Genomic DNA, 22,514 nt, shown 5'->3' on the forward strand with positions numbered 1-22,514 from the left:
TTGGGTGGCGAGTTCAAAACGCGTGGCCATAAACAAAATACAGCGTGCAATAATTATGAGCCTCCCAGGGGGTAAAATTTCCAAACGGCTAAAAAAAGGTAAATATTGCTTGCACCCGGCCTGCTAAAAACTGTATTCGTCGCAAGCAGGAAAATGTAAAAGTTTCCACAAGCCTACTGTTTCTTAAGTTTGTTTCGAGCGTTTAGTTTTGAACATGCCCCATGAATGTGTGCTCAAAATCACTTGCACTTGCCCCCCCCTCCTTTTGACTTGCCAAAATTGCCCCCCCCCCCCAGCTGCCAACAAATTCTTGCCCCCCCCAATTTTACCCTCATAATTGCACAACCTCTGAACTCCAAAATATGGGAGTGCAAACCCAAAAACTAGGGGTTGTTTTTTACAATCCAGTCCTTGTTCAGGGGTTGTTTTTTACAATCCAGTCCTGTTTGTTCATCATGTATAAATGTTATTGTTAGTGGAGCTTTTTATTTAGTCAGAATGCCAACCCCTAATTATCGAAAACGTAGTCCTAACCCTAATTCTGACCTTTCACCTCCTAAACCTGAATCAACTCCTTCAAAACTGGCAAAGTTCTGAAAAATTATGATCACACGACGTGACTATGTTTATGTGTCTTTTTAATGTAATAAAGTGCAGAATTCAACACCCCAAATCTTACCATGTGCCGCTAATTCACTGCTATTTTATCCTATATTGCCATCAATAAAGAATACAAAGTTGACTTTTTTGTGTTGAGGAAACTCCATTTTTACTTAGCATGACATGAAAATTAGTTAAATGATGATTTACTATGGTATAAAACTTCTGATAAAACGCGATCATCACCGAGTAGTAAACATTTGTGCATGCATGATCGGGGGAATCCCCCACTGCACTGACAGTTTATACAAGGGAGAGATTCTTTCGCAAGTGGAGTCAATTGTCACACTATTTCATTCGCAGAGCCTTGACTTGCACACTGTTTCAACAGATCAGAGTGAACGATCTGATATAGTTCTGGACTTGGAGCATTTATTTTTGACATTTTGTCTGAAATGATCGGGATTTGTTTTATGCCCTGTCCATAAGGTTTTACATGCCTGATTTTCTGTGCGTCTCAGATATTCTTGTGTAACGCATTAGGTAAGCTTAAGGTTAATTTTATTGCGCCCCAACAACAGTTCCATGCGCCCCTGACACGTGAAGACGCCGCATTAGCGCGACCCTGGCTGTATTTATTGAGTTATCATGTACGGTACCTAAATCGTCATTTTACCAAGAAAATGAACATTGAAATAATGGCCGTTGAAGTTTAAAGTGGTCACATTTTGCACTTTCATCGAAGCTCACAGGATAATGTGGTAGTTCTCGTGCAGGGGTGTGAGAGGCCACAGACCAAAAACGAGGAAAATCACTAAAAACAGCGTAAAATCAGGGTAAAAATGCCAAATATGGGCTGAAAAGAAAAGAAAAACACATAAATTTTGGCAACAAAAAAAGAGGAAATCAGCTGAAAAAAGGAACTCTCACATCCCTGCTCGTGTTTCTACCTCACATTACGTGAACATCGGGGAAAATCCACAACCCCTTGACAAGTTAGAGCGAAATCCATTCATAACTTGATATGTAAATCGGGGAAAGAACTTGAAAAAACCCACATTTTATCAGCTAAAACGGAGCCATTTGACCACTTGAAATTACTAATTAGTGCTTCCAAAGGATGTGCCACGCATGCAGATAAGCGTCGCGTATGCGCAGCGTATCTGTGCGTTAACAACTTCCGTGACTACATGAGCGCGACAAGCGTTGTTGTGCGTGTGTACCCGCTGATACAACAAAGATTTTCTCGCTTTTAAAATTGCAAACACGAGTGAAATAGTGAAATAAAATCCATAAAATAGCGCAGTTGGAGTTTATAAAACTTGGTTTTCTTTCCTTGTATTTATAAAAAACATAACACAAAGTACATAAATATCAAAAAAGCTCAATTTCACGAAAGAAACAACGTCTAGAGTACACAGCCATGTTAATACCCCTGTGTCCCCTAGCCGCTTGTGTTTGCACTGGGATCACTCAATCATGGGTCTTTAATTTAGTAGGTATGAAAAATCAAAAAGTGAATTCAAATTTGCCATTAAACCACATCATTTTATACATCAAATTACAGCCCTTGAGTAAAGATTTCAAGCCAAAACTAAAAACCGTTTTGTCATAGCACTTTCCGAAGCTTCTGTATCTTGTCAAAGATTGACTTTTATCAAAAAGATTCAGCTAACAAAACAGCATTTCGGCGGTCTTAAAACAGTGATGATAGCAGCTTTTCTATGTGGAACTGCTATCAAAACCCCTCTAAAATTCCATACATGTGCGATTGTCTCATGATCATATATTTGGGTCAAGTGAAGTAACTGTATAGTCTAGACAACATATTCATGTGATTTCCTTGACCAATCTTTTCTTTTAAATTTCTATGTAAATATGTATTGTTGTGTTTGGGCCCCGGTTTAGGCCAATTTGGCTGACTAGCAAATGTGTTAAGGTTTGCCTCTCATAGCCAAAATAACAAATTCTCGATCATGAGAGGATGTACCTTCTGCGTCAGCGTACTTTTCATAGAATAAGGCACTTGAAACTTGATTCTGAGTTTAGCGTCCACCGCCTGCGTTATGAATTTTGTGCGCGCTTTGAGATGCAAAATCTGAAAATAATTCATTATTTTGCAAATTACTACTAAACCAGAAAGAAAATTTGTTCTGCAAAATTTTTAAACCCCTTTTTTTGTATTTGAACCCTTCAACAACTATAGAAAGCCTGCCCTTGAGAACTATTAGATGAATCCATCTAAATATTTTAGCATTAAAATATACAGGTTTTTGACCCTTGCTCTATCCAATTATTTCAATTATACTTTTGGGATACCAGGGTAGACTATAGAAGAGAAATCAACTAATCTATACACCCATCGATTGTGTGTCATCAGCCCTCCCAGATCGGCCCTGCTGTAGGAACCCATGGATTTGATCCATGTACCTAATCTATAATTTAATCCAGAACAGCAACAGTATCATGGTATAAATCTGTCAGTCAAAAGTAATATCTTCTAAATGTTTTTGTTAACACACACACACGCACCCCCGTCAATAAATCAATATCAATGTGCATTAAAAACGTACACTGTCAGTGTCACTGACTGTCACACTGTCACTGTCATGACTGTGTAATGTGTTTGTGACTGACTCACGATGAAAGAATGCAAAGAATGTCACGATATATGGAAGCCATTTCAGGCTCAAACCTTTATATGAGACTCCATGGTGCACAAATATTGTATAAATATTTCAACTAGATATACGTTAGTCACTTTGAGGGTTGGTTTTACCTTAAGAACGTGGGTTTGAAACACGTTATGTTCCACAGTCATTCTGTTTGTGTTCGTCTCATGGCCGCCATGTTTAATATTGGGGTCAATTTGGCTGATACCTGGGATCTTTACGTTGTAGTTTGGCATATGGAACTTCATAGACGATGGGGATATATTTAGTCAATGAAAAATGATAAAACAAAAATTCCTTTAAAATCACATGTGCGACAGTGCTTGTCGTGCTGTATTGTTCATATAGCTTCATATCCTACAAAATGAGTAGAAAGCAAAATAAGCACTTTTTAAAAAATATATTTTAGCATATTTCTAATGTTTACACGTGTCCCAACTTACATCTAATTGGATTCAGCCAAATTCATTAAAGAGCAATATAGAGAAAGTTTGAATAGCGTATCCGACAGTGTGGGGGGGGGGGTGGTGGTGTGGGGGGGGGTGTTTTTATTTTTATCTCATTAGTTTGGCTAGCCTATTACCAGAAAACTTTACAGGCAGTTGTAACTTAGCCTATAATATTTGGCAAAGAATAACCAAGTTAAAATTTGACCGAATATTAAGGCGGCTTTAAAAGGGCATTTCGTGATCCACAGCCTCATCCCCCCACTTTTCTCAAAAAAAGTTGAGATTTTTTTATCACTGGAATACTCTGGCTACATAATGTTTATGTACAAAATATTTCTTGCAGATTAATTCGTTTAGCAAAGATATCACGAAATTTGAATTTCGTTCTGGTGCACAAACTAAATTACAACGTATTGTCTATGGAGCAGTGTAATACACATAATCATGCATAACTCGCAAACGCAAAATCGGAATCAACTGAAATTTTGGTAATACTAGCGGTCACCCGTCTTTCGCGGTTCGTAAATAAATACAATTTTACCAAATGCATCACCACCCTCCAAGTTTTAATTTTATTGCGAAAAATTTTATCAACTTCCTATTACCGATTGATCAGTCGTTTTATTTCATTCATTTCATTTTAATCAACTTCTTCTTTGTTGCCCCCCCACGTGTTGTCCCCTATCCTCCCGTTCTTTCCACTGCTCCCCCTTAGTTCACATCCCTCTTCTCCGCTTCTGCCTCTTATCTGTCCGTAGTATCATGGCCAACCCATGGCACCCATGCACTCTCCTCACTCATTTTGATTTTCCCGTGTTTATTATTCCCACTTGCTTCAGAGGCAGCGTGTTGATACGCGATGTCGTGAGATGACGCGAACTAAATGATACGCGTTTTTTGTTTGTTTGGCGTGTTGATACGCCGTAAAACGCAAGATTTTTTTTTTGTTTGACGCGATGTAGTTGTTAGGCGGACATAGTAACTGATGCTCCCTATTTTGAGGTCCCTGGGTATTTTTAAAGGTATTTTTGATCATTTTTAGACTATAATCACTGAGATTGAAAAAAATGAGGTGAATATGCAGCGTAACTCGGTGAATGATTAGGTTTGCAAAAGTGAAATTTGCAGTTGCATCACCACCGTTCGAGTTTTTATCACGAAAAGTTTTGCAACTCGGTAATTTGTTACTTAGATGCTTTTTTCGTGGATATGTACTGAAAAATGTCATAAAAAGAGGATGCTAGGATCACGAAATACTCCTTTAATCACATTTCACCGTTTTGTTCAAGAAATGTACCGGGGTAATCATTCTCAGTTATAGGCCTATTTTGAAAATAAATAAATAAACATGCTGGACCGTGGTCCCAAAAAGTTCCGATGAGGCTTATTGCACTCATTGGCAAGTAACATCATAGCTCATCATCATGGGTAGGCCTAATGGGTTCGAGTGGGGCCTAAAACAAAAAAGGGCCATTGGGTGAGATGGAGTAGGGCCTGCAGTAAAACAAAAGGGGATCATTGGGTGAGCGGGAGTTGACGGTGGGTCAATGTGGCCGCGCATCCCCGTCCGTCACCTCATTTTAGTGAGTGCCCAGGCTCCCCTGGGTCCAAACTCCCTCTCACAAAATGACCTGCCCTTTTTTGTTTTAGGCCCTAAGGCTCCCTCTCACCTTTTTTTTATTATTCTGTCACCAAAAGACCCCTTTGAACAAATTTCTGATAATCTCTCACAAAATTTCAGATCACTTTTTGATAAAGTTGTAGTAACTTTTATATTTTGACCCAAAATGAAAAATGAATGTAGTTGACGAAGTTAGCATTTATCGGTCACAAGCCGTTTTTCGGCAATTTTTCTATATGGGATTTTCTTAAAGTAAAGAGTAAAGAAAGGATAGGCCTAGGGGCCCTTAAGCAACGAAACCCCATAAGTTACTTTTATAAATAGATAAATAATAAATAGGGGTACTGCTAAATGATATATACTGCTAACGATGAATCAAAGAAAGAAAGAGAGAGACTTACTTTTTTCACGTCAAAAATACGCCATCTAAAGAAAGAAGCTAAAAAGGAAATATAGGCCTAGAGGGTCAGGTTCAGATAAATAATATTTGTCTTTTACAAACACTTGTTAAGGGCCTGATGCAAAAACATTTCATCGCGAAATTTTTCCGGGCCCCTTTACAGACCTCAAAAAAAAAAGCCCCCCTTTTTTTTTTTTGACATGAAAATTATGGGTCAACCCCATAGAAAATCATATAAACTCAGTTTTCCCGAGAAAATTTGTGGTCATTTTTTCACCCCCCTTAGGAGTTAGAAGAGTCAAAAATAGTAGGTGATAAAAGTGGTTTTCCTAAGTGCTTGTCACGGTGCGTTACAAATAATGTACGGGAAAAAAATCGCTCACCATGCTCACCGGATCGGACGGCATCTCCTTGACACACTGCGTAAGGTGTTACGTAAATTCGCGTACGCTTCACGCGTACAGTGCGAAACGCACGGTCCGCGATAGTTGCCGTGAGACGCTTTTTGTCAACAGCCGGTCAAGTGGAGGAAACCATGACATAGAACGTCCTCAGGGGGGGAAGGAGGATTATGGCCTGTTGACTAACTGAATACTACTATCGCGGATTCAGGGAAATAGGATTGCTCAAATACGCAAATTAACGTGGTGTAGGGATTTTTTGAGCATATTCGTTAGAAATATAAAAACAAAGAGAAACATAGACATTCATTTGATCTGTGCCATTTTATTACAGACTGAAATCACTCCAAATGAATACCATACGAAGAAAAACATAAAATCTAAATTTTAGCCATATATATTCCAGTATCTATGGGCCGTTTTCGAGAAAATTTAGCTTTTGTAATAACCTCATAGAGTCAAAGTTCAGTTACAGGTCCGTTTATGTTGGTATGTAAGCGATCGGTTAAGTCCGGGGTTGAGTCTGTTGAGACTGTGAATTTGCCGATACTTCGATTATTCAGGTGAAAATCCTGTGAAAATACGCAACGAACGGAGCCGCAGAGAGATCGAGACCGGCGGTCAGGACAGCTGCAGCAGACGACGTTTTGCACTCATACTCATGCACTGATTAAGCTTAAAACGCATCAGTCGGAGTATTTATCCATTCTAGGCATCCATTATATAAAACCCATTGCTGTACACACAGCATGCACAGCATCGTGATGGGCCATGCCCATGGCCATGCCATGGCATGCCATTGCAATGCCCCTGGTCACTGCTTTTAGTGGCTAGTGCTAGCCTTTTATGTCATGGATTTGAATCTTCTAACGTCCAGCTTTCAAGAAAAGACCTAAATACTGCACTGACTGTGGTAAGTTTATTTAGGGTCATATGCTTATTATTTTAAATAGTAATTACTATTATAAATCAAATTAAGTATTTCTTGGCCAAACTGGAACACTCAGTCTCAGTCTCTGAACGCTAGTGCAAGTGGCTCCGCGATAAAACACACACGAATATAGCACGGTACGGTACAGAAGAAAGTATCACATCGCATTTGCGATGCGTTGCTTTGAGATGTCGATATATTGATTACTTTTTGCCGCAACTCAACGCAACTCGTCGCATTTCCAAGTTAAAATGTATTTAACTTTAACTTTATTGCGATAAAAACGATACCACAATGCAGTACCGTACCAGTACTATAGAAAAATTATCAAATTCGTGGACATCGTGGAACATTCAACTACGCTTGTTACTCCGCGACTAATCATGCTAACTACACGCAGCATAACGCTACTCTCACGCGTCCATATTAGCGAGGCTATCTCGCGTGCAACTGCTTACTACGCACAGCCACGCAAAGAGTATGTTCCACGATGTCCACGAATTTGATAATTTTTCTATAGTTAGTAGTTTGCAGTACCATGGCATGGCAGCAGTGCGGCAACGCACCGCATCGCAAAGCAACGCATCGCAAATGCAGTGGTAGTATGAACGGACCTTTACACTGCTGACTGCGTACACGCTTCACTACATGGACGCTAGGGTGCATCTGTTGCCCCTTTAGTGAGCAATTGCTCTGTCCCTAGTCTTAAAATGTTCCATTGGTCAAAATATTACTTGCAGTGAAATTTTATTTTATTCCAAGATTGTTTAGGGGGGCCTCCGCAGCTTTGAATATTTTGAATGCAAGGCTGCCGAATTCGGCAGGCTTAAGGCTTGCATTTCAAATATTTCAAATTTTGACCAAAATACTAACTGGACTCTTGATGTTTTCTTCAAGTATGGCAATTATTTATCATATTTGATTCTTAAATGGTACATACAAGTCTGTAAACTTGTGGGGAGGGGGTCATGGATGATACCCCCCCCCCCCTATCAAAAACATGTGTTCACAAAAGAAACTGAATTTTTAGTACTAATGAAACAAATGCAACTGTCATAATTCCAACTTATCAAGCACTGGACATGTGACAGCAGCATGTGCCACTAGGAGGCTCTTCAAAGACCACTATTTATATGAGACCACAGGGGGTCGTCATCATGTTGGCTCGGTGTCTTTTATGATTTGCAAATTGAAGCCTCCCATGTTGTCTGGTAGAACTTCGGTTTCACTGGCACACAGTGACAACATGCCACAGATACAGTTAGATGTATCTCATTTAGATGTGGAATTGCAGACAATGATAGTGGACTGGGTTGCCGAGGTTCTTCAAGTCCTGCAATTTGAATCAGATCATCTAAGAAGAGAGCTGAGAACTATTGTGAGTTTGTAAGATGCTGGGCAGTCTATCAAATTCAAGTAGCCGGCCACTGCACAAAGCCAGATGGATGGCTAAACTTCTGAATGCTATCAAAATTTGCCTGCTAGAGGCCGAGATCCAGAAGCTCACAACAGGAACATGAACTATAAAGCACTGGGTACAAAACTGAGAGACTTTGCACAGCCTTTGCTACCAATGAGTATAGTGGCTGGTGGCTGACATGTAATTCTGTGGTTGATACCCCATGGAACGACCTCAAACTGTGGCGTAGTTTGCTGAGTTGAACCTCTCTGTTACAGAAAGTGCACTTAAAGGTATCAAGTGGCACTTATGGTACCTGATGTCAGAAATGTTGTTCCCATGGCTTATTCATGAACAAGGTACCAACAGGAGAGTGACAGGCACTGGCTGATAGTCTTCTGCAAACCACAAGTGGAATGCCCCAAAGGACCACTTTGGAACTTGATTTGGAAAGCCCAAGTTCCCCACAGTTATCACTGAGTCTACAACACTTACAGATTTAGTTGATTCCTGGTTCATGCTTAAAACAGTTTGCAAATAAGCCAAATATACCATGAGTTTCTAACGGAACCAGTTGAAACCTGGTCAGACTCCGCTACATACCAAGCCTCACTAGCAAACATTGATGCATTGAATGTCAACTATTGTGCAGAGCATGGTGTGAAGCAACGTGATGTTTAGCTTGCATTATATACCTGTCAGCAGCAAAGTCTGAAGAACAGTATCAGAATGTTCATCAAGTTGTAGGAGAAGACCAAAAGAAAATGCCTAATGGACATCAACGCAAAGCAAACACCGATTTTAAGCTACGGTATGGATAAACTACTTCAAGGAACTGTCACTTTTAGGTGTTTTATTAAACTTAAGTTTATGCAGTATATCAATGGTTATGAACAATTTCAAGTTATGTTTTAACATTCTTCAAACTATATGCTGTTATTATGTACTATATAATATATCCATGTTCATAACAAAGATTTTTAAGGAGGTTGAGGGATGTATCTAGATGAGTTGACCTCAATGTTTATATCAACAAAGGCAGGGGACTTGATATGCTTGAGTGAACCGCATACAACCACTACACTGTTCAATAACCTTATTGGGATGTGGCAGGAGTTTTAAAAGCACAGGCCCTAAACAAAATATGATGTGCGCTTATACTGCCATGCAAGGAACAATGGGAATTATGATAATGCATAATGCATAAACTGCCAGGCAATGACGTCAAAAGTCAACTCATCTATAGTTTTAACCAAATAATACTTTAATGATAAAAATGTTGTACAGCCCAGATTGAAAACATTTTTTTTTATCAATTCCATCCTGATTTTGAGCCATATTACCATTAATGAAAGGAAAGCTGACTTTTTTCAGGGGGGGGGGGGGCTGATGCATCACAATGACCCCAATCACAAGGTTACTTACAGACCTATTGTACCATGTAGTAACTAAATATGATTAAAAAAGTACCATTCTTGAAGAAAAAGTATTTGATTCTTGCCAAATTTTGGTCAAATTTAAAGTTTTTGAAATACAAGCCTTCAAGCCTGCCGAATTCGGCAACCTTGCATTTCAAATGTTCAACCTCTCGGAGGCCCCCCTAAATCATGTTCAAATTTTCTAAAATTTTGCAGCAGGCATTTATTTAGGCAATGGAACAAATTTAAACTAGGGACAGATAGAAAACAGACAATTTTGAAAAAAAGGGGGCAACAGATGCACCCTAATGGACGCAACGTGCATGTTCCAATTTGGCCAAGAAATACTTAATGTTATTATTTTTTATAATTGAATTGATACTACTGCTCTGACTACAACTATTTTGAAGACCGAATTAAAACGACTAGTTTGTGTCTGACGTCAGGGCAGCGGCGCGGTGTGATTGGTTGCTGATCTGCGCAGTACGGCATTTTTGGTCTGGTTAACAGGACGTCAGACGCAAACTAGACTTTTTAATTCGGTCTTCAATAATACAGCCAGGTAAGTAAAATTCCAATTAAATGAACGCAGCGGTCGCACATGCGCAGCCTGACAGTGACATAGCGTGACGTTTTTTGCGTTCACTGCGAGATGTACGTCAGCGTGAGCTGTCATGTCATGATGTTAGTAACGAGGAAGTGAATCAAACCATGGCAAAGCACTTGGTGTGATTGGTTTGTATCAAAGGTTGTGTGTTTGCGTTGTAGTTTGAAATACGCGATATACGATCATGCGTGGTGGCGTCCATTAAATGTATGATGTAGCATGTAATGACTATGTAAGGCGCGTGTGTATGCCCGGGCATGCTTTCTTCTGGCCATGCATGTTATCTGTGCATGCGTTCATAATGTTCGAGTTTATTTATTTATTTATTATTTAACCTGGGGTGACCAATCAATGCACTGGCACCAAGGGCAAGACAGCCAGCCGTGTAGGGAGTGTTTTACACACCCAAACTTGTAATGACACACCCAGTTTTTGCCCGCATGGCCTGATACTTTGTTACACAAATCTTAAATTTACACATCATCCGTTTTTTTGAATTTACATACCCAAACCTTCAATCCTGTCTTCCCTGACTGGCACTGTTCTCCCTTGGTTCCCTTGGCCAAGAATTAGCTAATTTACCTGATGTATACAATTATTCAATCAGGGTTCCTTTTAGTTTTATCATGTTTATGTGTTAACCATCGCGTACTATGCGCGCAACGTCTAGAGTGCAAAGGACCTTGTGGAAGTTGTGGAAAATAATATGCACTGGACGGCTGGCAGTCCGATTAATTTGTTGAAGAAAATCTGGAAAAAATAATACCAGCAGTGATGTACGAACTCAGTCCTTTAGAAAACGTGCCCCGGCGCTAACCTTAGGGGCCGCATAAATTGACCAATTCAGCATCGATTCTGTGCCCCTCCAAGCGATGAAAGTCAAAAATTTTGTTTGCTTCACACACATTACAGCACAAAGTCAGTTAAAAAGAACATTTTAAGACCGATACCAGGTATTCAACTTCTAGTGACCAAAATTAATAAGTGGTAGGCCTTATTTGTCCAACATTTTGCGCTCCACGCGCAATTGTTTCAAGATATTCTCGGGGGCCAATTTCGTTTCTTGTCCCACGCGCTACCAACCCTAGTTACGCCACCTATTGGGGTAACCCGAAAGACCCTAACTTTGGCCTGACCCTGTTTTTTTTTTTTCAACAACAAACAAACAATACAAAACAACAACAAAAATACATAAACAAAGGAAATGATTGAAGGAATCCAATTAGCATTTAATCACATTCCTATAAATTGAGTTTTTGAGAAAATCTCAAAATTTACTTTACTGACTCGAGGTCCATGAGATCGTGCATTTTACATTTATACCCGGTTAGTCCGGTTACGGTATGTCAACAATGCAAAGTGTACTTCCATCATGTATTTATTCAATCTACTGTTAATTTCATGAATACAGGTAATAGTATCATCAACGCCTGGTGAACAATCCACAATGTAGTCATGTTAGTGGCACAATCTTGGTCTAGCAGCATGACGACAGTAAAGCTGCAAGGACAGCTCAGAAATTCTGGCTATACTTGAAAACCATACATGGATGATGACTTCTGTTCGAGACATGAGCTTAGCACAGAAGCGGAGGAAGACATGCAATAGGTAATTTATTTATGATTTTTATGAAAGGGGGAAGTAGGCATGACAGTGGCAGATCCAGAACCCCTCCCAAATCCGGCACTTCGTCTCCGTGTATCATCTATAAAACACAAACAATATTTCTAATATAGGGCCAACCCCTTTTTGCCGGAAACGTGTAGGACATATAATGCACGACACTGGACTACGGTTGTATGCGACATATAATAAATTGATGTGATGTAATGTGCACCGCACAGAATAATGAAACAGAGGTGATGGTGCATAGGATTGTGATTCGTTAATGAAGAGGGTCTTTTTTTAATTTTGCAAATAAGTGGTATGAAAATGACCCCTATTTGTTGTGTTTCACAAATCTCTTTTCTTTATCTGAAAATACCCCCAAATTTCGTGAAATTTAAAACGAGCATTAGTACCCATGGATACACTGAGTGCCACAACCGGGGAGCCCCTATTGCCAGGAAGATTGGTTTTTAATTAAAGCTTTAATGTAGTGTTGTATGACCCATTCTGGGGTGCCTAAGGTTCTCCCCTTGGAATTAAGAAGATTTAACCGATAACATGTCCAATCGCCCATAAGACGATGAAAAAAAACCCTGTCCTATGATCGGACGGGCCTCAGGTTGAAGTATGGTCGGTCAGTCTGGCTTTTTTATTTATTTGGAAATGACCCAAAAAATCACCAAAATCTGTAAATATTTTTCCATTGGGGAAAATACAAATAAAAAATTTGTTCTTGAAATGTTCGAAATTTGGGTTGGCATTCAGTTGTACAGGAAAATTTTTTTGCCAATTTGTTCAAAATCTAGGTCGGTCAGGCCTATAGAACAGGGTTTTCTTTATTCATTGTCTAATATAACAGTATCTGGACTGCTCAGGTTTGTTTGTAGCACTGCATGACCCATCATGGAAGCTCACCCTAGCAGAAATTCTATACAGCAAGAAGTGTATCAAAAGTGTATCAAAGTGTATTAAAACTGTATCAAACGGCAATTTGATACAGTTTTGATATACAAAGGGTGTATTGAAAATGTATCAACTGAAAATATAGGGTATCAAAACTGTATCAAATACCACCTAACTGTATCAAAATGTATCAAAAGTGTATCGAATTTGAACTTAGTTAATTTTGGCCATGCTTGTGGTGTATCAAAAGTGTATCAAATTGGATTTTGCAGTTTTTTAGTGTATGTAAAGTGTATCAAAATGAATTTTTTGGTGCTAGATGTATCAAAAGTGTATCAAATTGGACTTTGCCTGTTTTTTAGTGTATGTAAAGTGTATCAAATTGAACTTAGTTAATTTTTGGTGGCTAGAGGTATATCAAAAGTGTATCAAATTGGACTTAGTCAAATTCTGGCTGCCTACAGTGTATCAAAAGCGTATTAAATTGGACTTAGTTTAAGTTTGGGTGGCTAGAGGTATATCAAAAGTGTATCAAATTGGGCTTTCATAAACTGACCTTTTGTAGTGTATCAAAACTGTATCAATAACTGATCACATGTCTAGATAATGACTCATCATTTTCAAATTTGCCCATGTGGCATGCATGCAGTTAACACCAGGATTTGCATTTGGAAATGTACTGTCCATATTTTAGAGCAAATTATGGTGTTTTATTTATCATGATGAAGATACAAACATGCTTGTAGACTGCACATTAGGTTACAATGTGGTTGTAATCAGGGACTGTGATTAAAGAGGATATTTTATTGACTTTGTTCTGATAAGGTAAGCTTACTATATATTATATATAGGGCCTCTATGATATGTATTTTCAGCATGAATATAGCACATGCCTGTATAGTAAAAAACCCTGCTGAATCTTTTTGTTATTGGTAGCCTTTTTGTCTCTCTATTGAGGGTAACAACTTCAGTGACAAGCACTGCTTTCCAAGCAGGCCCTCTGATGTATGTATGTTCCATTTTGGTTGGGTTTTGCTTCTTTTTTGCAATACTTTCTCACACATTTGTCCTATTGCGTTGTAATTTTGAACATTGATAGGGGAAAGTGCATTGAGCTGCTCCGTGATGGGGGAAAGTGCTAGAGGTCAGCATTGGCAGTAGAGGGCAGTGTTGAATTTGAGCTTGATTAGACTAATTTCAAAATTTGACCTTTGACCCCTTCACTTGGAGCTTTGGGGTCATTAATGTTTGCAAATATGTTTAGATCATATAAGGATAATTCTTGTTGAATTTGAGCTTGATTGGACCAATTTTGAAATTTGAAAAACTGTATGAAAAGTGTATAAAAACTGTATCAAAAGTGTATAAAAACTGTATGAAAAGTGTATAAAAAAACTCAAAAGTGTATAAAAACTGTATCAAAAGTGTATAAAAACTGTATCAAAAGTGTATCAAAAAACTATCAAAAGTGTATCAAAAAACTATCAAAAGTGTATCAAAAAACTGTATCAAAAGTGTATCAAAAACTATCAAAAGTGTATCAAAAACTATCAAAAGTGTATCAAAAAAACTGTATCAAAAGTGTATCAAAAACTATATCAAAAAGTGTATCATCAAATGGCATGTATCAAAAATAGGGCGGTCCTGCTGGCCAGCATTAGAATTGGAACGCTGATTTGATACAGTGACAAATTTGATACACTTTTGATATAATTATGTATAAAATGTGTATGAAATGAAAGGATAAGAATTTCAACGCTAATTTGATACAGTTTAAATTGGAACGCTGATTTCATACAGTGACATATTTGATACACTTTTGATATAATTATGTATAAAATGTGTATGAAATGAAAGGATAAGAATTTCAACGCTAATTTGATACAGTTTAAATTGGAACGCTGATTTCATATAGTGGCATATTTGATACACTTTTGATATAAATTATGTATGAAATGTGTATGAAATGAAAGGATAACAATTTCAACGCTAATTTGATACAGTTTAAATTGGAACCCTGATTTGATACAGTTACATATTTCATACACTTTTGATATAATTATGTATGAAATGTGTATGAAATGAAAGGATAAAAATTTCAACGCTAATTTGATACAGTTTAAATTGGAACCCTAATTTGATACAGTTACACATTTCATACACTTTTGATATAATTATGTATGAAATGTGTATGAAATGAAAGGATAAAAATTTGAACGCTAATTTGATACAGTTTAAATTGGAACGCTGATTTGATACAGTTACATATTTCATACACTTTTGATATAATTATGTATGAAATGTGTATGAAATGAAAGGATCAAAATTTCAATGCTAATTTGATACAGTTTAAATTGGGCGCTGATTTGATACAGTAACATATTCGATACACTTTTGATATAAATTATGTATGAAATGTGTATGAAATGAAAGGATACGAATTTCAATGCTAATTTGATACAGTTTAAATTGGAACCAAGATTTGATACAGTTACATATTTCATACACTTTTGATATAATTATGTATGAAATGTGTATGAAATGAAAGGATAAAATTTGAATGCTAATTTGATACAGTTTAAATTGGAACGCTGATTTGATACAGTTACATATTTCATACACTTTTGATATAATTATGTATGAAATGTGTATGAAATGAAAGGATAAAAATTTCAACGCTAATTTGATACAGTTTAAATTGGAACGCTGATTTCATACAGTGGCATATTTGATACACTTTTGATATAAATTATGTATGAAATGTGTATGAAATGAAAGGATAATAATGTCAACGCTAATTTGATACAGTTTAAATTGGAACCAAGATTTGATACAGTTACATATTTCATACTCTTTTGATATAATTATGTCTGAAATGTGTATGAAATGAAAGGATAAAATTTGAATGCTAATTTGATACAGTTTAAATTGGAACGCTGGTTTGATACAGTTACATATTTCATACACTTTTGATATAATTATGTATGAAATATGTATGAAATGAAAGGATAAAAATTTAAATGCTAATTTGATACAATTTAAATTGGAACGCTGATTTGATACAGTAACATATTCAATACACTTTTGATATAAATTGTGTATGAAATGTGTATGAAATGAAAGAATAAAAATTTCAACACTAATTTGATACAGTTTAAATTGGAACCCTGATTTGATACAGTTACATATTTGATACACTTTTGATATAATTATGTATCAAATATGTATGAAATGAAAGGATACATTTCATTTGATACTTTTTTGATACATTATCTTGGCACTTGATACACTTTTGATATGTATAAAATGTGTATGCAATGTTAATTTGATACAGTTTTGATACATAAAAGTGTATGAAATGAGGGTTCCAATTCAAATACTTTTTATTTCATACATTTTTCATACGTATCAAAAGTGGTGTATCAAAAGTGTATCAAATTTCAGCCAGGGCATGGAGGTGCCTAATTGAGGTTCACTATAAATTGGGAGCTAGTTGTGATTCAGAAAATGCACTACTTGGTTAACTTGTTTGTGCATGGTGTGTGCCAATGTTATACTGAAATTTTGAATACAGTTCAATACATTCTGTACATAAAAATAATTCTCTCTCTCTCTCTCTCTCTCTCTCTCAATGATTTTCAGAGCTCAGATCCCCCAGGATATAAGTTCTGATTGAACACCTGAATGGTCACCTCAAGAAGACGTTCCCCTGCTTTGATGCCCGCTTTGATGGTGCTGGATAGTGTGCCTGTGATAATATATTGTTGTTTGCAGCATTCTGGTCAACATCAGCCAGGATTGATCATTCATGTCGGCCACCAATCATGTGGAAGCTGCTGTTGCTGATGAAGTAGACCTGGCCCAGTGTTGATGTGATGGACCCTCCCTAAAAATAACCAATTGCACTACCCCGCCCCCAGAAACTGATGAGTCATTGTTATACCAAGAACAGTGGAAACTCATTACAATAAAATCTGCCAACATAAAAATTCCTGATAACACAAAACTTTTCCAGGGTATATACATTATATATATCAATTTTCCTGATAAGTGATAACACAAATTCCTGAAATGTGAACTAAAATTCTAGGCCCTGGCACTTTTGGGTTTTAAGATTCCACTGTTCTTGGAATTGCTATGAATGCTGTTGCTGTCAGGGGTGGTGCCAGCATTCGAAATAGGGCCGGCCATTGGCCTGTAACTTTTTGGCCTGGCCAGTAACTTTTCTGACTGGCATCTAGTTGCCGGCCCGGCTGGCGGTAACTTTTAAGGTCAAGCCCGGCTGGCCTGTAACTTTTGAGGCATATTTGAACACTGGGTGGTGCAATAATTATGTGTACCCCGGGGTGGGCAATTTTGAAAATGATCCGCCAAAAATTGCTTGCCCCCCCCCCCCCCCCCCCTTTTGATGTGCCAAAAAACCTTTGCCCCCCCCCCCCTTTTCATGTGCCAAAAAATCTTTGCCCACCCCTCCTTACACAGCAAAATCTTTGGGAACCTGAATTTAAAACCTTAAATTGTCTTATCATATAATGCGAGCAGGAAATTTTGCATATTTTAATGTGTTCCTAACGTTTTCCTACACCTTTTTAGGTCGTAATATAGAAACGGTGCACAAAATATCTGTGCCAAAAACTGCTTGCCCCCCTTTGACCTGCCAAAATGGCTTGCCCCCCCCCCTTTCGACCTGCCAAAAAATCTTTGCCTCCCCCCTTTGGGCCTGCCAAACCCCCCCTATAATTCACCACCGGGGTACACATAATTATTGCACCACCCCTCACAGTCAGGAATAAACTACAATTGTTTTATTTAACTTTTAGATATGTTTACCTTTTATAACTTTATTTCCCATGCTGTATGCATGCATTTTACAAAAGCTCACACAAAAGTTTTTCAAATCTTGTGTAGTAGTGGAATAGCCAGTGCCTAATTTGCATAATTCTAAAATGACAAATTAGCAGGGTGAAATTTCAATGTTGGTCAAACTTAGTTTAAAAAAATACCAATGTATTCCTCTCATCATGACGAAGTATTTCCTATTCAGTTACAGCAGAAAAGGGCAAATTTTCCCAATGACCTATAGTATAGGGCGCTATGGGGTGATATTTGAGTTAGCATTTCGTCTTGCTACATTAGTGGAACCAATAATTTTTGACATCCTTACACCTCAAATTATAAAACTTGACTTGGTTCCATTTTTTGCTATGCCCCCTATGCTGCCTAATAGGGGTCAAAGGTCATAATGGGGCCAAACTGTAAAATTTGTTCTATCATATTGTAATATATCTCATATTGCTAGGAATATAAAAGTCAATTGCCATATTACACTAGGGTGCTTTAATAGTTCAGGAGTTTGACCTTAGTTAAGGTCAATGTCAAATATCTCATGCATAGAGGCCAAACTTCAATGCACCGATTCAATCACGCTTTATCTCATATTACTCCTCTTGACAAACTTTAAATAAGAAAATAATTTGTTTGAGAAATGTTTGACCTCAAAATCGGATGTACATATTTCTATTGGACTTTGGCTGCATTAAATCTGATGGGGGGCAGGACAATACAAATTGCACCAAAATTATGAATTAAGTATATGTTTGAGATTTCTTATGGGAGTAATTTGACGCCAGTTTCGAATAAATCGGACCATTTTTAAATTTTGATCTCTGTGAATGAAAATTTTGACATTTGACCTATTCGGCCTAATAACTCCTGAACTAAGCACTGTAGAAAAATATGACAACTGACTTTTTTATTTCCTGTAATGAGAAGAACAATTTGAGATACATAACAACATGATGGGACTGTTTTTTAAAACTTAAAACTTAAAAGTTTTGGCCCCACTGTGACCTTCGAACCTCGTAGGAAAAACAAAAAGAAAAGAAAAAAATGGAACCAATCAAATTTTCATCCTTTCAGGTTAAGGATGTCAAAAAACATTGGTTCCACTAATGTAGCAAAAGAAAATCCCAAACCCATAGTGCCCTATACAAAGTGTGGCATTATCTTTATAATTATATCCATGCAGCATATGTGCAAACTATTTTTACTTCAATTGATATATTTAATAAATAAAATTTACCAGAGGAACAATTTCAGACATATTTTCTGTATGTATGTAAGTAGGGGTGTCTATGTTGGTGTATGTGATAAAATAGATACTATTCCAAAAATATCCCTACTACTGGTACTGAACTCAAACTTATAAACAGCAATGCCAATGATCATTGGTTAGGTAGGTCGGTCGGCAATTCTTTAAAAAAAAATTTACACACATTTTAAGCGGTAAATTGCATATGATAAAGGCCTTGGAACTTTTATGTTTTAAAAATTTTGTTGCAAAACATAAGAAAAAAGTCTAGGGTTGGGCCTATTTTAGGGTCGGTCAGGTTACGCCAATCAAATGATTTTTTAGGCCTTAGGGGCTATCATTTTCTGCGGAAGGGGGGGTCCAAATATATGGGGATCATAATTTTTTGGAAAGAAAAATTTGGGGGGGGTCATCAAAATTTTGATGACCAAAATGTAGGGAGTCACTAGATGACCGCAGATAGTGTGTTTATTTTATTCAAAAAGACTGATTTCAATACAATTTTGGCCTGTTAGGGGATGAGGTGTATTGGTGGTTGGGTGGGGGTCATAAATGCAAATGTAAATTTGGGACCCCCTTTCTGAAAAAAATGATAGCCCCCTTACCCAAGGTTGATTAAAATTCTTCTTGTATCATGTTTATGGGAAGGGTGAAGAAGGACAATGGAATCAAAATCATCCAGGGGCCATATACATTTTGTTTTATTTCAGGAAATGGTTCTGATTGGGCAAAAACCAGGCATGAGAATTTTCAGTTTTTAAACTGAATTCAGTTTTTTTCTTAGCCAAAATTTCCACAACTTTATTTAACTTCAGCCTCTTTTTGGTACTTTTTGCCCAACTTCACACACATTTTTGGTTTTTAAGGAAAGTGTACATGTAGTCGCATGCCTGAAATATTTGCTGGAATATATTTCTGCTATGAAATGCTTCAGTTCATGGAAAATCAGTGGCATCCATATGTGACATGGGGTTTGCAATAAATTTGCTTGCTCAGAGCAAATAGCTTAATGCATTTCTGGTAATGCTCAAATCAGTCACAAATTTCAAAGACTTGGCACATTCTTAGTATTCAAAATCTTGAATACAGGCTAGTTAATTTAGCTCAATATTTAAATATTTTATGTTAATTTTGATTATCGCCGGTTATGATAAAGATTAGAAAATGTGAAAAAATAGAATGCAATTAGTCTTTGTACAAGTATTTGGGCTTGATGTCACAGCCGGGGGGGGGGGGCACTTCAATATGAAATGGATATAGGTGTAGGGCTGGCACTTTCGCATTACGGGGCATTTGGTGAGATCAAAATGTAAAAAATATGGGGTCATTGGGTGAGAGCATCATGATGATTTTTGGCATTCGGTGAGAGCAAAATGTAAAAAATATGGGGTCATTGGGTGAGAACATGACCTTTTTTTAAATGGAATCTTTGGGTGAGAGCGAAACAGCGCCACAAAAACCTCGAAAATTTTCTAGTCCTAAATGGCTTCAAATTTCATTGTTTTTTCAAAATAAGTAACAAAATCAGTGATAAATGAAAGTTGGTGTTCAAATTGAACTTGTATTAGGGTCTTTGGATGACAGATCAAATGGAAAAATGGGGTCTTCGGGTGACAGAGCATGTGTTAAGTAAAAAAATATGGGGTCTTTGGGTGACAGCGATGCTGAAAAAGGGGTCTTAACAGCCCTACATACGCGTCACCTCCAAAGTTGGAGTGCCCCCCGTCACAGCCTACAAAAATGCCCTAAATATGCAAGTATTTTGCCCTTATTTAAAAAAAATAGACCAAATATTAAAATATGATGACTTTCATTACCATTAGGGACTGTTCAAAAACACTTGTTGGGGGGGGGGGGGCTGATGCAAAAAAAATTTATAGCAAAATTTTTTCGGGCCCCCCTTGTCAGATCTCAAAAATTTCAGGGCCCCCCTTTTTGACATGAAAATTATGGGTTAACCCCATAGAAAAGCATATAAACTCAATTTTCCCAGGAAAATTTGTGGTCAATTTTTTCAGGGCCCCCCTTAAGAGGGTCAAAACATTTAAGGCACCCCTCATTTGGCATCAGGCCCCCCTAACAAGTGTTTGTGAATGGTCCCTTAGAACTAAATGATTATAGGATTTAACTGTTTCATTTGGCAAAACAGGATTTTTTAGTTAAACAAATGGTACAAGGGTGCAACTTGCTAGACTTGAGTCCGGTCCTCGTTTACGGAGGTTAGGGTTGGGGTAGAGCAGAGCTGCCAACTCTCCCTCTTTTCGCAGGAGACTCCCTACTTTTAACCCTTCAGAACCCTTAATTTTTGGTCATCTCCCTGAAAAGGAAACGGTTTCGCCCATTAAGATGTACACATTTTGACAAATCTCCCTGATTGCAACAGGAAATCTCCCTTTTTCAAGATTCAAATATTGGCAGCTCTGGTAGGGCAGTCTTGTAATAAGACTAGTAGAGTTGCACCCTATTCGGCAATCACTCCAAAAAAATAGTGCTGTATATAGGGAGTAGGATTCAGTGGCCTAACTAGGGGGGACAAGGGGGGGAGGCAATGTGCCCCGGGCACTACCACTAGGGGGGGGGGGCAACAAATCAGCCTCACTTAAAAAAATATTGAACCTACCATTTGGCATGCATGAGCATGATTGCAATTTCATGTCTTTTTATCACCCCAGCGTCCAAGATATTCTCGGGTGGGGGTAGGGGCGCCAATTTTGTTTCTTGCCATGGGCGCTATGTACTTTGCTTGTATGTATGTACTTCCATGAAAAGATACTGATAAATCTAAATTTGTATTGGTCAAACGTACCTTTTGCTGATTATTTAAAATTTATTGGGTAAGTGTATCCTGATCAATTATTTTTTCTACAACAAACTTTATTAAATAAATATAAGAATTAATTTGCTGAACAATATTACCTGTTTTTTGGTATGAATTTATTTTGTCTCATATGTAGATAAGGTTATCAATTAACTTAAAGCACCATTTTCCCCTTTCCTTTTGCCAGCCATCACTACCCATGGCCAGAGAATTACTTATCTAAGTTTGTTTCACAGCAGATATTTATTATTTACCAAATTTCACAAGTCCCTGGTCTGTGACATAAAGTTTGACGTAAAATGTGGGAATTTTCACACATGTAATTTTGTGTGCTTTGCCAATTTTGAACTACAGGATACCAGTTTTTTTGCAGTCCTATACATGAATGAACACAATTATTATTTGAGCAGTTATTATTTTCGTGGTATCTGCATTAAGCGTGAAAAGCACAAATGTTCTGTGAAAATGTCCACGTTTACATTATTCATGTGCCGGGGAATTAATTTTGCCAGGCAAAAACTATATGGGATAATGGGAGGCCATATTACAGGCTGTATCAAAATCGAAATGACAGAAATTTATATATTGATTAGGTG

At 37.5% G+C, this 22,514-nt stretch overlaps 1 protein-coding gene across 1 annotated transcript in view; it reads right to left on the reverse strand.

Moving 5' to 3' along the window:
- Positions 1-3,485, reverse strand: part of LOC140169999 (ubiquitin carboxyl-terminal hydrolase 25-like) — a 29,609-nt gene extending 26,124 nt beyond the window's left edge. Inside the window, 1 exon segment of the mRNA XM_072193312.1 lies at positions 3,380-3,485. Within this exon segment, the coding sequence (XP_072049413.1) occupies positions 3,380-3,421 (42 nt within the window). The 5' untranslated portion in view covers positions 3,422-3,485.
- Between the last annotated feature and the right edge of the window lie 19,029 nt (positions 3,486-22,514).

Source organism: Amphiura filiformis, chromosome 14, assembly GCF_039555335.1.
Source record: "Amphiura filiformis chromosome 14, Afil_fr2py, whole genome shotgun sequence".
Taxonomy (NCBI): Eukaryota; Metazoa; Echinodermata; class Ophiuroidea; order Amphilepidida; family Amphiuridae; genus Amphiura; species Amphiura filiformis.